This window comes from Rutilus rutilus, assembly GCF_951802725.1.
Source record: "Rutilus rutilus genome assembly, chromosome: 8".
NCBI lineage: Eukaryota > Metazoa > Chordata > Actinopteri > Cypriniformes > Leuciscidae > Rutilus > Rutilus rutilus.
In genome coordinates, this window is record NC_140222.1 from 35,408,636 (window position 1) to 35,422,083 (window position 13,448).

Sequence of the window (13,448 nt, forward strand, 5' to 3'; positions counted from 1 at the left end):
TAGATCAGGAACAATGAACTTCCTCCAGTACCACCACAGCAGATACCCATAATTTACTGATGAATGGATAGATTTTGATGGACGAACAAGTCTGTGAATTTACAATTGAATGAATAACAAACATAAACATTTACATTTTTAATTAAAGCTTCTTTTCCACAGGTTTCTTTTCAACAGGTTTCTCTATTGTATCCGATGAAGACTGCTGACATTTCTTCATGGTGTGCGGGTGCTGTGTGTGACAGAACCCCAGCAGCGCCTGTGAGAGGGGTGACACACTACTCACAGTTGCCAGCTGAGATTATGCCAAAACTCAGCCGCGTGAGACCGGGGTCCTCCAGCAGGGGGCGCACAGATGTTCACGTCCCAGAAAAGGTAACACATTCAAACTACTTTAGCTATTCGAGAGCTGTAAGCGCATGTTGATCAACTTTTGGTGTAAAAGTGAAGCAGCTATTGTAAAATAACAGATTAGCATCTTAGCATTAGATTAGCACAGATGTAGTGTCGAAGTAAAAGTCAGATTCAGGTGGTTTTCTCTCAGGTTTTGGGTGTAAACAGACTACTCAACCTCTACAGGTCAATGTGAGACTGTAATCACATCACAGTTGCCTGCAGAGATTACCCAGTCGGCTCATCGCATCTTTAGCTGCTTGTTGTGATGCTAGTCAATAACAAAGAGATTGGGTTTGAACTGAGCATTATCAGTGGTTCTCAACTGGTGGGTCGTGGCCCCAAAATAGGTTGCAGGATAGAAAAACAATGCTTACCAACTTTTAGGGAGTGTGTGTGTGTGGGGGGGGGGGGGGGGGGACACATATCTTTTTAAAATACATCCAAGTAAAGCGCGTTATTGAAAAAGAAAAAATGTGGGCCAAGACTTGTTTTTTTGGTTGTGTCGACTGGAGGCAGATCTAAATGCATGCTTGCGGTCAACAGAGTGGTGTAGGAATGACGTCAGAACCCAGAAGTCTTATTTGCCCTTGGTTCTTTCAAGATTTTCCTATGGGGTTTTATAATGTTTTTTTATTTATGTGTAAAATAAAGCCTTTGGTAAACATAACTTGACTTTAATTGCAATTTTGTTCTACAACATACACTGCACACACTCACACCCCAAACTGCCTTATCTAGTTAGTTATTAAAAACGTACATTTTCAAAAATGAACATAACTGCTTCAAAACTCACGTTTTCATTATGGGTGTGTAATTTATGCTGTAGAGCAAAACGTCAATGTACAGTCAAGTTATGTTTACCACAGACGTTATTTTACACATAAATCGAAGATCTCCATTACAAAACCCCATTGGAAAATCTCGAAGGAAGCAGCGGCGAATTAGACTTCACTCTAATAAATGCTGGGTCATTTCAACCCATGTTTGGGTCAAATATGGAAAAACGCAACCGTTGGTTTAAATGTTTAAATTCCATTTTTAAACCTAACATTTGGGTTTGTCCATATTTGACCCAAACATGGTCCTGGTTCTGACGTCATACCTGCACCACTAAACTGTAAGAAAAGGGTGGTGTTTAAGCGGACTTAATGATTGGAGAAGTCTAGCATGGTTATGTTTGACATTTTGTTTACGAGGTCAAAACATTTATAAATAAATTGAACTTATTCACTGGTGAATGTTTGCAATAAGAACAATAACATGCAGATAGGGAGAAGTTTTATTTCATGGCAACTTTAAAGTCAGAGCATTCAGATTGGCGCAAATTTCCCTTGGTAGAGACGCTTGGACAGTTTGCATGACGCGGTTAACTTCAAAATTTTGCAAGGTAAATAAAATACATCACAGACTACATTAAATATAGTCGGCAGCAAGGATGAATATGGTTTGCGCTATAGCCATGCACATGTTAATGATGAATTGAGCATGAAACTATCGAGTTGGACAGTTCAGGCTAATATTAATAAATGTCAATGTTCGATTTTAACTCTTTCGCCGCCAGCGTTTTTTTTTTTAGTGTAGACAGCCTACGCCAGCATTTTTTGTAATTTTCACAAAAGTTTCCCAGAATATTTTGTTGTATGTATATCTAAACATGCAAGATATTTAAAAAAAAATCATGCATTCTTTTTTATCAACACTTGAATATGGGTACGTTTTTTTTTTTAAAGCAACATTTTTAAGCAAAAAGCTGAGAAAATCGCGTTTTTGTTGAAGACTACATCTGGATCATATTCAGAAAGATCATCAACCTAATGCTTGCACAGTCCTATACCACTTGATTTATATGCTGTTTATTGTTGATGATCACATTATTTTTCATACATATGCGATTAGTTTCTGCTTCTTTGCCTGTGTTTTTATCTGGAGATTTTGTAGGCGCATCTCTACGTACGTCTACGTTCTGTAGACGTATTCCGTTCAGGAGAGGCGTAATAGTATGGAAACTTGTTTCCGCCGCAGAATTAAAAATAAAAAAGGTAATTGCGACTTTTTATCTCACAATTCTGAAATTTTTTCTCAAAATTGCGTGATATAAAGTCGCAATTGTGAGAAATAAACTCGCAATTCTGGACATTATAACATGCAATTGAGAGATATAAAGTCAGAATTGTGAGATATAAACTCGCATTTCTGAGGAAAAAAGTCAGTCTATATAATTGATCGCAATTGCAAGTTTTTATCTCACAATTCTGAGAAAAGATTTCAATTGCGTGTTATAAAGTCGGTATTGGGAGACGTAAACTCGCAATTGTGAGAAAAGTCGCAATTATCTTTTTAAAATGTTTTATTCTGTGGCGGAAACAAGCGTCCATATAATAGCGTCCCCTAGCGTATAGCAGTGATAATGTGGAAAGCCATAAAAAGTTGTCATTGGCAGGGATAAATGACGAGTTATCTTGTCAATGGCAGGGAAAGAGTTAAATTCGGCATGAAACGGAAGTCACGATTGTCTTTTCTTCCCTATTTTGAAGTATATTGAAACAAAATGGCTTCTCGAACGAGAAAAAAAATCCTTGATCCGATTGTTGTCGTTTGCTATTGCTTCGACCTCATCTGACTTACTAGTTGCTGGAGGCGAGGAGAGAAGAGATGTCGTTATGAGGACACAATGTTGTGAACAAAACAGATGAATCATTTATAATAAACACTGCAATATTCCATAAATAAGTACTCCCAGAGATGCTGACTTTAAGAAAATGTTTATGTTTTACGATAAGCAGTTTTGCTACAGTATTAGGTCCTGAATCCAATTGAGAAGCACTGTTTTATATATTGTTGTTTTTGTGTTTGTGAGCGCATGATAGTCGAAGTGTGCCGTAAACAAACGCTCTAATCCGTTAAGGCCGAAAACCGACGCGTGAGGGGCAGTTTAGCCTCTCCCAGCTGGTGAGCTGAAGGGCGTCTCCCCAAGGCATCTGGCGTGTGTCCCCCAATAACCCCCACACCCCCTCATCTACACACACACACACACACCCTTCCTCAGCAAGACTGTGATCCCCGCTGCTGTCAGGGCCCGCTGGTCGCCATGGCAAACTCACAGGAACCTGAGCCTGTATTGTCAGAGCGTCCGATGTGTATGTCCCACTCGCCGTCTCTTCTTTAGAGTCACAGCTCGGGTCCTTTGACACCCCTGAACACTGCAACAAATTGAGAAAGACGGAAGAAAGGAGTGAGGGAGAGGGAATGAGGGAGGGAGAGAGAGAGTAGCCGTTCTGTGTTTGCTAGACTAAGTCGTGTAGGCCAGATCAAAGGCCAGTTCTTCCAAAACTAGTAGAGCTTTTACAAAGCATGAGGGGCTTAGCTCTTGTGGGAGTTGCATTACTGACCATTTCAACTATTGCTGAAAAAGTGATTTACTACTGAACACCTGATACCCACCAAAGAATCTAAAAGGAAAACATGAGCACTTCAGTATGTTGTAGGTTATACTTTTGTTATTTAGCCTTTTTTAATGCACCTTAAACTGAAAACTTCTATCTATCTATATATCTCTCAAATCTGACTGTGTGGAAACTTTAATAAAAATTCGAAATGCTCTGTTCGCTAATTTAAGGTTCAGAACATCAAAAGTGACATGCTTATTTTTAAATAATGTAGCAAGATAGATTTTTTTTTAAAATTTAATATGTTCACTGTCTTAAGGGGGAAAAATACACATTAACTAAAAAATGTGAACGAATACATCTGACATGGCAAGTGTGTTGTAATTGCAAAGTCCAGTCAATTAAGATATTTTCGATCATAACTATCGGACAACAACAGCTTGAGCCGGAAATAAAGGGTGGAACAACATTTGTCTTTGGCACTATAAATATGTCTGGAAAATGTGAGATGATTTTTGCCATTTTTATGTTGAACCGATATGCTGAATGTCCAATGCTGAGTCGTCTAATGTGTTTTTGTCTCCGTAATGTGCTCGGTGAATGTTTTCCGACAAAAGGATTCCACATAGGTGTGAATGTGTTTTTTTGTGTGTGTTTTTTTACATATTAAAGCATACGAGAAAACACATTACAGTTTTATCATAAACCATTTAATGTTTGCCTGTATGATATGTCGTATCTAAGAATTGGTCCTTTCAAAACAAAAATGTGCCCCTCCCATTAAATCTCTAGTGGCGCATGTTTTATGAATATCGTTATTTTCCAAAAGCCCAGTTGTTTTAATGGGAAAAAAATCATTTTAATTGGATTTTGTTCTGTTGTTCTTGTCATTTTTTTCTTCCACCATGCTAAATCGTCTAATTCCCACCTCATACACACTCTTTTTTTTTTTTTTTGTATTGTTAGAAACGTGAGCCGCAGGTCAGTAAAACGAAAAAGCGCGAGATCTAGAGACACTTTTTAAAAGTTGAACTTCTTTGAACTTGAACGCCGTTTTTTTGGAATGCAGTTTTATAAATTATATATATACAAAAGACACGAGTGTGTTTATATTGAAAAACAATGGAAAAGTAGCCCAGTAGAATGGAAAAGCACGTTCTGTGTGAACGGCCCCCTTTCTTGTTTTTGAGTCACTTTTCTCCAACCACTTTCTTCCTCCCTTAAACTGAGATGAGATGTGTCAGCTGGTGGTCATATTCAAAAGGCTTCTACTGTACAATGGTGTTTCTATGTGCATTTGTTTGAGCTCTGGGTTTGAGAAGACCCCCTGTGCCGAGAGTGGTATTGTTAAGGAACGGCCAGTGGTGTTCCAGAACTTGGGCTTGACCAAAGGTGGCGTGTGAAGGGGACGGAGCCATTCCCAGCATCTGCCCTCACTGTAAGGCAACATCTCAAGACCTCAGAGCACCAGTTTGCCCACAAACAATCACGGCAGACTTGAGCAGGGATGACATTTTTATTTGTCACAGACCTAAAGTCCTAAATACTTTCCCACCAGGGGCAGAGGGCGAGAGGAAAAAAAACAATTGAAAAAGTGGAACAGCTTCTTTGGCAGTGGATGTAGCCTGGGACCCCCCTCTGTCGTCGTATTGTCTGGTAGAAAATTGAAAACAAAAAAAGACAATATGACCAGACCTTGACAGAAGGATCTATGGTGTTGCACTTGTCTCATTAATGAGGGCTGTTATATTGTGTTCTCTGAAGTCTTGCTACTCTGGTACCCTGGACGTCTTAGACGTTTTCATAATTAGAGCAATAGTCATCTTTAATTAGTGATAGCTTACGGACGAAAGAGGCCTTTTGTGATAGACCCCCAGCCTAAATTTAACCATACTATTATCAAACAAATGTTCCAATATGTACTAGATAATTTATATAGTATATTACACACAGTAACTTGCACATTTACACATTCACACCCTGTCACATGTATGTTTTTAAATCCGTACCTGCGACAATTTCCACCAGCCCAGCTGTGTGACAAATTGGTAACTAAACGTATTGCAGTCTAAAACATGTGTATTTTAATTCATTTATTTAATCACACTCCTATTTGTCTATAAAAATTACATTTTATGTTGAATATTTTTTTTATTTGACCATTTTAAAATAATATTAAGTAAAATCATATTTAATTTTTTTTTTAGTAGTAGTACTATTAAGGTTAGTCTTCGTCTCATTGTGAAGTGAGCAGATGTGCTTGTACAGTAGAGGCTTCAGTAATCAATCAATGAATGCATTACTGCAATCAACTGAATTACTGGAGGTGCCATATGGGCAAGGGGCCCATGGTGACAAAGCACATTTTTACGAAAAAAAAAAAAACTAAACATAAAAATATCAAATTTGCAAAACGTACCATTTACATTGATATCTTGTTGTTTGAAGAACTAAACATAGCCAAGGTACTAAACACGTTTTGCGTCGCACTTTTTGCTTTCGAAACCAACCAGTCGAGCCCTGTCCGAAGATAAATGTGCAATAGCAGGATATTATCAGTATATTGTGGTAAAAGCGTCTTACCTTGCCTTTTCCTCAAAAGCAACAGTCCCAAGACGCCAGGGCCTTCTAGTGCAAACACACACACACACACACACGTGTACTATACGTCTTTCAGCTCTCGGCGTGGTGAGAGCATGTGCTGCTAGCCTGTGAAATCCCACCCTATCTCTCTGACTGTAGAGCAGCACACGGCTCTCCTTCTTCCAATGGCCCCCCTTCATTGATCTATCTTCAGCTTGCCTGATAGGCGCTCCACCCTGCAGGTCACTTCTTCCTGTTTAACCATTGCTTGGTTTTCTTGAAAGAGCTGCCATCATAAGGATTTTCTTTTTCAGATAGAGAGACAGACGGAGAGATGTGAAAAAGACACTTCCCTTTTCCCTCTTTCCCCTTGTTCTGTCCGGCGGGACAGGAGGAATGTAGTATGTGCGTGTTAAAGAGCACTGAGTGTATGTGGCCTGGTTGAAGGGGTGACACTGTTCAGTAGGGCTGTTTACAGAAATATATCCCACATAGCCTGTATTATAACGCTGCTCTTCTTAAGTTTCCCTTGCTGAGAGAGGTTCAGGTTAATGAGATAACGCATGTTTTGACAGCATGGTTTACGCAAACAGAGAGTGCGTGTTTAAATCAGTATTTCACAAAGTAGATTGCTTACTTTTTTCTTTTTTTTTCTTTTTTTTTTCAGGTTTTTGTGTAGGCTGCAATTCATCAACCTATTTTTAACACTACAAGATGATCAGAGGATCCTTGAGCATTTGCTTATTAGTTATGTGAGTTAATAGTCGTTTTTTTTTGTAGACTCTGGTGTTGTAAATTTTGTCAACCTGGTTTCAATGCTAAAAGATCAGAGCATACTTTGTGTATCTGCTTACCTGAATGCAAATAAACAAATTAGGAAAACTTGAATAAATGAATCCGACACAGTCGTTTTTTGCCTTGTATGACTATATTTACGACAATACAGATAGTACAAAAAATTTGAATTTTTTTTATGGTAAGTGTATATTTACTACTCTAGAATGCTGTCATTAAAATTTGGCTCACTATTTTGACGGAAAAAAATTGCGCAAAATCGCAATTCTGATCGCATGTTCAAGCCTTTCGATTTTCATACATAGCGAAGAGTCTACTAGAGTGTACTTTACAAAAGCTTCGCAAAATTGATTGAAAATCTTTGTTAAAAAAAGTAAAAATATCGGGATTAGTGTCAGCATGTGTAGACTGGATGCCCAGAAGATGATTAGTACTGTAGTAAAATGGCTGACTCAGTGAAGATGGAGGCTCTTATCGTACACAGTGGCCCAGACGGTGGCCTTCCCACACTAACGTTTTTCATACTTGGTTCATGTTTAAACAATTAGTTGGTCTCTATCGCAAAGGTATGGTGCACAAACACCTGCTGTTTTTCTCTCAGGACTTGTGACGTAAAGTCGAAATCCACACCTAACTGCAGTGCAACACTGTCTAAAGACTTTCTATGGCGGTGCCATTTTTTTTAAACGAAATTTTAACAGTGATATTAGATTTTGTGAAAGGATTATCAGTTTAAGAATGAGGTTTAAGAACGACATGTGCAGGTGCAGAAGCACAGAGTGAATAATTTCCAGAAGGTTCACAAATCTGTCGGGTGGGTGTTGCCCTGCGCTGCCTCCAACAATTGGCTCGCTGCACCGAAGACGACACGAAGATCTTTGAATGGCTTTAAAACCAAAAAAGAATCGTAAAAAGCCTTCACAAAACATTTGACATAAAACAAGTGGCATAAGATTGAAAATAAAACAAGGTATTTCAAGGAATATTTGTAACACCTTTAGGTCTGCACATGGTGGTATGAGAGGCTTGTTTAGAGGGAAAGAGTCTTGCTCAGAATATGAGGAAGAGGATGGTGTGAGGGGCGTATTGATTAGGTGTCGTTGGAGTCACGCTGTGAGTGACCTTGGCCCTATCAGGGTTAAACTTATTACTCTTTGACTTCTTATGACCCCCCCTGACCTTTGGTGTGAAAGCAAATAATGCTGAAAGATGACCATCGGTCAGGCCTCAATGGCCTTTTATTTGCCAAACACACACACACACACACACAAATACAGCGAGGGGGCCAAAAAGGTCTTACGTCCAGAGAGGCACACTCCACAAATAATGCCATTAACCAATCAATACAAGAGACAGAAGAGGGGGTGGACACACTGGTTTTAGAAATGTGCAGCCTGGAAATGCGTTCTCCATTTGAGAGGCCATACATAAGTGTGCCATGCTGCTCTAAACAGATATCTAGCTATTAAAAACTGAACTTTGTCTGAGAGAGGTAGTAAAAAAAATGCTCTGTTGAATCGTTTACGCTCTGTTGAAAAATAAATGCAGAAAATGCATTTGTGAAGGAATATCTGCATATCGCTCCTCCGCTTATTTCATGCACGTTTCGACAGCTTTTTTTTCTTGAATACATAACAGGCAGAATAGTCAAAAAAAATTAAACGTTGAAAAAGAAAAGTTGTGCAATTGAATTCCATCGTGTTACGATCAAGTGTGATGAGAGGGAATATTTTGCACCACAGCACATGCTATTCACAGTGGGTTCAAAACATAAATGATTGTTTACTACTTTCCAACCCAGAGAGCAATGCGGTGCATAAATTATGCAAGGCAGAACTTAACCGATGAGAGCAACATAATGAATTTTGGATAATTAGTTGCAATGAAAGTTGCAATTTTCACAATTAAATATTTCGTAATTTCCAACATGTACAGGTCCTGTTTCATTAGTAGGACAAAACAGAGTACGATGACAGCATCGGATTCACCAAAAAGTTATTTTGAACAATCTACGATAGCAACAAGCCAAAGAGAATGTACGTGAGAGAGAGCCAAAGGAAGGGAGAAAGAAAATCAGAAAGAGAGGGAGAGAGTACCTCGTGGATGCACTGCAGTGGTCAGCCAGGGTGGAGGAGAGAGGCGTGACGCCCAGGAGATGGAGGAATAGTACTCCATGCCTAGAGTGTTAGGAAAAGAGAAGGCAAAAGAGGAGAGGAGAAGAGAGGACCACTAGCTTTAGCCCTGCTACTGGTTTTGCCCTGCTGCCACTGGCTGAGAGAGAAGGGAGCATTTGATTGGAGGGTGTGGGCTGAGGCGCCTCCTTCTCATCCTCCTCCTCTCTGCAGTCTGCGTTCCCGCCTGTCAGGGTGAGTTAGCTGAGGGAAAGAGAGATGCAGCTCCCCACTCTACTCTTCTTTCACCCCCTCCATCATGAACGGATGGCAGGTGGGACAAGAGCTGCTGGAATGACCACAGCCACAAATCTCATCCCGACGCCCTTCTTTTCTCTCTTCTTTCCCTTCCCAGACTCTTTTAACTTGTTGAGAAAGTAACAAATAGTAACTATAACAATATGATACGGTGAGGATGTGAGACAGAAATATGGATGCGAAACCAAAAAAGAACGACTGTGGGAGAGGCAACAAGAATTTCAGGGAGTTAGTGGGTCAGTGTCAGCAGGTTGTCAGGCAATAACAAAGCGAACTGAGGAACACGTTACAGTTCACAAAAAAAGAAAAAGGGAAAAACAATGGGAAGAGGAAGGAGAGAGTGGGGGCCCAACTCTTTTCCCAACTCATTCCCTGTATTTTTTTTTATTCTTGATTCATTCTTCTCTCTCTCTCTCTCTCTCTCTCTCTCTCTCTCTCTCTTTCTCTCTCTCTCCACATTGGCCAACTGATCTTCGTGTCTTCTGTTGCCGCATTCGTCATCCGTATATGCCACTGGACACGCTAAGTATTGATTTTTTTTCCCCTGTCCACCTTCCCTTCCCTATTTGGCTCCTTGCTCTGTTGCCTACAATGTAAGGACCAAACCATGAAAAGTAGCCTGAAACTGAAGGGAAAGGGGGCAAGGATGTAGCCAAAAAAGTAAAAGTTCAAGAATCATCCACTATTCTTAATATTGAGCCATACGTGTCCTCCTCAAAGTCGAGGGTGGTTACGGCCTCGGAGAGGGGCATCTGTTCGAAAACCAGTGGCAGGCCGTATCTCAAATCTCTGCTAAAATCTCAAGGGGCAGCAGAATGCAACATAAGCAAAGATTCACCTACTTGGCACGAGATGTAGATCACAGATTTATTCAAGAAAGAAACTAGAGGGTGAAACAGGATTGTGAGTTAGCGGTCTATCAGATTAAATTGGTGGCGTGTGCCATCCACTCCAAGGGTCATCATGGGTTTGACGGCCAGAAAGGACTTCTTTGACCGCAACTAATGCTATGGAGATGCAAGGCATTTTCTGAGGCGACCTCGGCCCGTGTCACCGTAACCCTTTCCCAATTCGCTTTCAGTGTCCGTAGTGTCCAGTGACCTTTAACCCACACGTGTCCCCACCCCCAGGCCCCAGGGGTCTTGCCCTGCAGAAGGGTCGCGTGTGCCAAAGGCCCCAAGAGACTTGAACCCTGTTGTCATGGAGATGACCTCAGGGAAACAGAAGTCCCTTAGCAGTTACATAACACTCATGACCAAGCAGAATTTTGCTTGTATTTGCCATTTTTGTCAAGTGTTTGGTTGCAAAAAAGGGCTTTGTAGGAACAAACCCTGGCAAAGAAATGACACTGGACGAAGCCTCAATTAAAGCACTAGTGAGTATAATTTTTTTACTTCTGACTTTGATCAAGGTTTTTCCATCTCAATGCTCTTGACCAAGCAGAATATTTGCCCGCTGCACTACCCTACATTGGGTATTTAGTTGCAGCGAAGAACTACGAAGGAACCCAGGCAAAGGAACCAAACCAAAAAAGCTTAAATTGATGTACTGGCAAGTAGAATTCGGTAACTTATGAATTTGTGCAACCATATGCTCAACACTTAAGCAAACAAGTCAATACTAAGTTATTGAAAACATTCAGTACTGCAACAAACTGCAACAGGCCTTTAGAATATTCTTGAGATTCTCCAAATGGTTCGGGATCAAACCCGGTCAAGTGTGTTCGGAAAGTACTACGAACTCCAGTGGCCCTGACGCGCCACCGCTGGGATTAAAACGATTTTTCGGGCGCTGACAACCCTGTTAGGGCACCTGATCGCAGCGCCATGCATGAAGCCAGAACCCCATTTACAATAGGGCCAGGGCGGGAGGAAGCAGTGGGGAGGGCTGTTGTTCTCGCAGCCCCCTAACACTGCACGCACAGGGGCACAAAAGCTGCCGAGGGTGGGGGTGGAATGGAGGTTCAGAGGGAGGGTGAACTACGCCATCTGCCATAAAGCTGGTGCATGTGGGTAGGGGTTGTAAGGGAGGGGCCGCGCTGGTAGGGGTGTGTTAGCCCTAGATGTGTTCGTGCAAGAGATGGACCAGGTCTTCCCTCAAATTAGACACGACCCCCTGAAGTGTAAGCCGCAGGAGACGGCCAATTCCTGCCTGCTTGCCTCTGTTTGCTTAGCAGCTTGATAATTAGAGAAATTAGGGACTGTCTGGAGATTAAACAGCAGAAGAAGCACACTCCTATTATTTTTCGCTTCCCTTCCTCTGTTCTTGTTCTCTGCTGTCCTTTCCCTGTGGCAACAGACAAAACATGCATCAGGAAACATATATGATGTCATGCATTCAAGTCATTCATTCATTCACATCATTGACTTGGACATTTTTCTTGCGCACATCTTGAAATATAATGATTTTTTTCGGATTTATAAAAAAAAAAACACTCCCTCCCTCACACACACACACACACAAGCACAATGGGCAGTGGTTCACGCTCTGTGGAAATTGGGGTGACACTTTTTCTTTAGAACGGATAACTCTGCTTTGCACCCCTGATAAAACATTTCTGGTTATAGAATAAATGCATTTACGTCTACAGATTTTGTAGAAATGATGAAACATGTAAATGATGAAGTAGATATGCCTACTGTGTTTTAAATAATGTACGTACCACAGTAGTGTAGCAAGATCCTTGGCCTTCACATACTCAAGCAATCACAACACGCAGCCTCAAATATGGAAGTAAAATGAAGCCAAATGTTCTTGAAACAAAAAAGCCTGTTGAATTCACTACTTGAATTTTAATGCATTGTATTTTTAGGGCTTGCATTTTTATGGGCTGAAATTCAACATATAAATTCAAACTTCAATTTATTTCAATAAATATCAAAAAATATAAAAGGTACGCATTATGCCTGACACCTACATGAACACTTTACTGTTGGTTTTATGACTGTAAGTCATTCTCTTCAAATGCAATTGAAGTTAGAAACGTGTATACCAATGTCGTATGTAACTTTAGAGACGGTCCCTAAATGTGCGACTGTCCAATGTCAAGCCAACTTTATGCCAGTATATCACTGGGAAACACTCAGCATTAAACTTTGCGCGTTAAGTTCATATTCTGAGTCCATCTGCTTGCCTGCGAGTTTGGTCTTTTCTATCACTGTATTAGTCCATTAAGCTAAGTTAAGCGTTTTATATGTCCAGCAGGGGAATCCTGAAGTATTGAGGGAAACCCTAATAGCCTACTGCATGCAGCACATTGGCGCAATATAAAGTTAAGGCAACTAAACAACCAAGAGAAATATATGTCTACCTCAAATGTAACATTGGATCTGTACATCCGCATCGGGGGAATAACATTATAATCTCGTTCATGGTAGAGAAAGATGCATGTAGGCTACACAGGAAAAGTAACCGTGAAGACACTGAATAGTTAACACACGTTAAAACAGCCATCATAATAATCACAAATACACTTTACATTGCTGTAAATAACTTTTTATGATTGAATGGCTTGCTCTAACTGTTGCTCTGGTCTTCTTCGTCAATAACACGCGCTTTTGCACCACCTGCTGGTGAGGTTGACTAACAGCAGATGGAGATTATGCTCGGTAATCTACTGCTTTTCCTGCAGTTCCTGGATGTCAACGTTGAATTTTCTGTCGAATTTGAACCACTGAATTTGTGGAGGCGAATCTGCAAAGCGAAATAAAATGGAACGAAAATTGCTGTTTATTTTTAAACAGTTTGAATATTTTGGAAGTGAAATATAAAAGGTGAATATGGATTATTGAATTTTGAATAATGAAAATGTGTTTGAAATGTTTTGAATTGAAATATTCACAGCTTAAATATTCAACCA

The 13,448-nt window shown here is 40.4% G+C and overlaps 1 protein-coding gene across 2 annotated transcripts in view; it reads left to right on the plus strand.

Moving 5' to 3' along the window:
• The first annotated feature begins 289 nt into the window (after positions 1-289).
• The window catches only part of tp53bp2b (tumor protein p53 binding protein, 2b), a 43,533-nt gene continuing 30,374 nt past the window's right edge, over positions 290-13,448 (plus strand). Inside the window, exon 1 of one of the 2 annotated variants that reach the window (XM_084415998.1) lies at positions 290-375. In XM_084415998.1, the coding sequence (XP_084272124.1) occupies positions 304-375 (72 nt within the window). In that variant the 5' untranslated portion in view covers positions 290-303. The remainder of the gene's footprint in view (positions 376-13,448) is intronic. The other variant, XM_084415997.1, reaches the window with a different exon arrangement.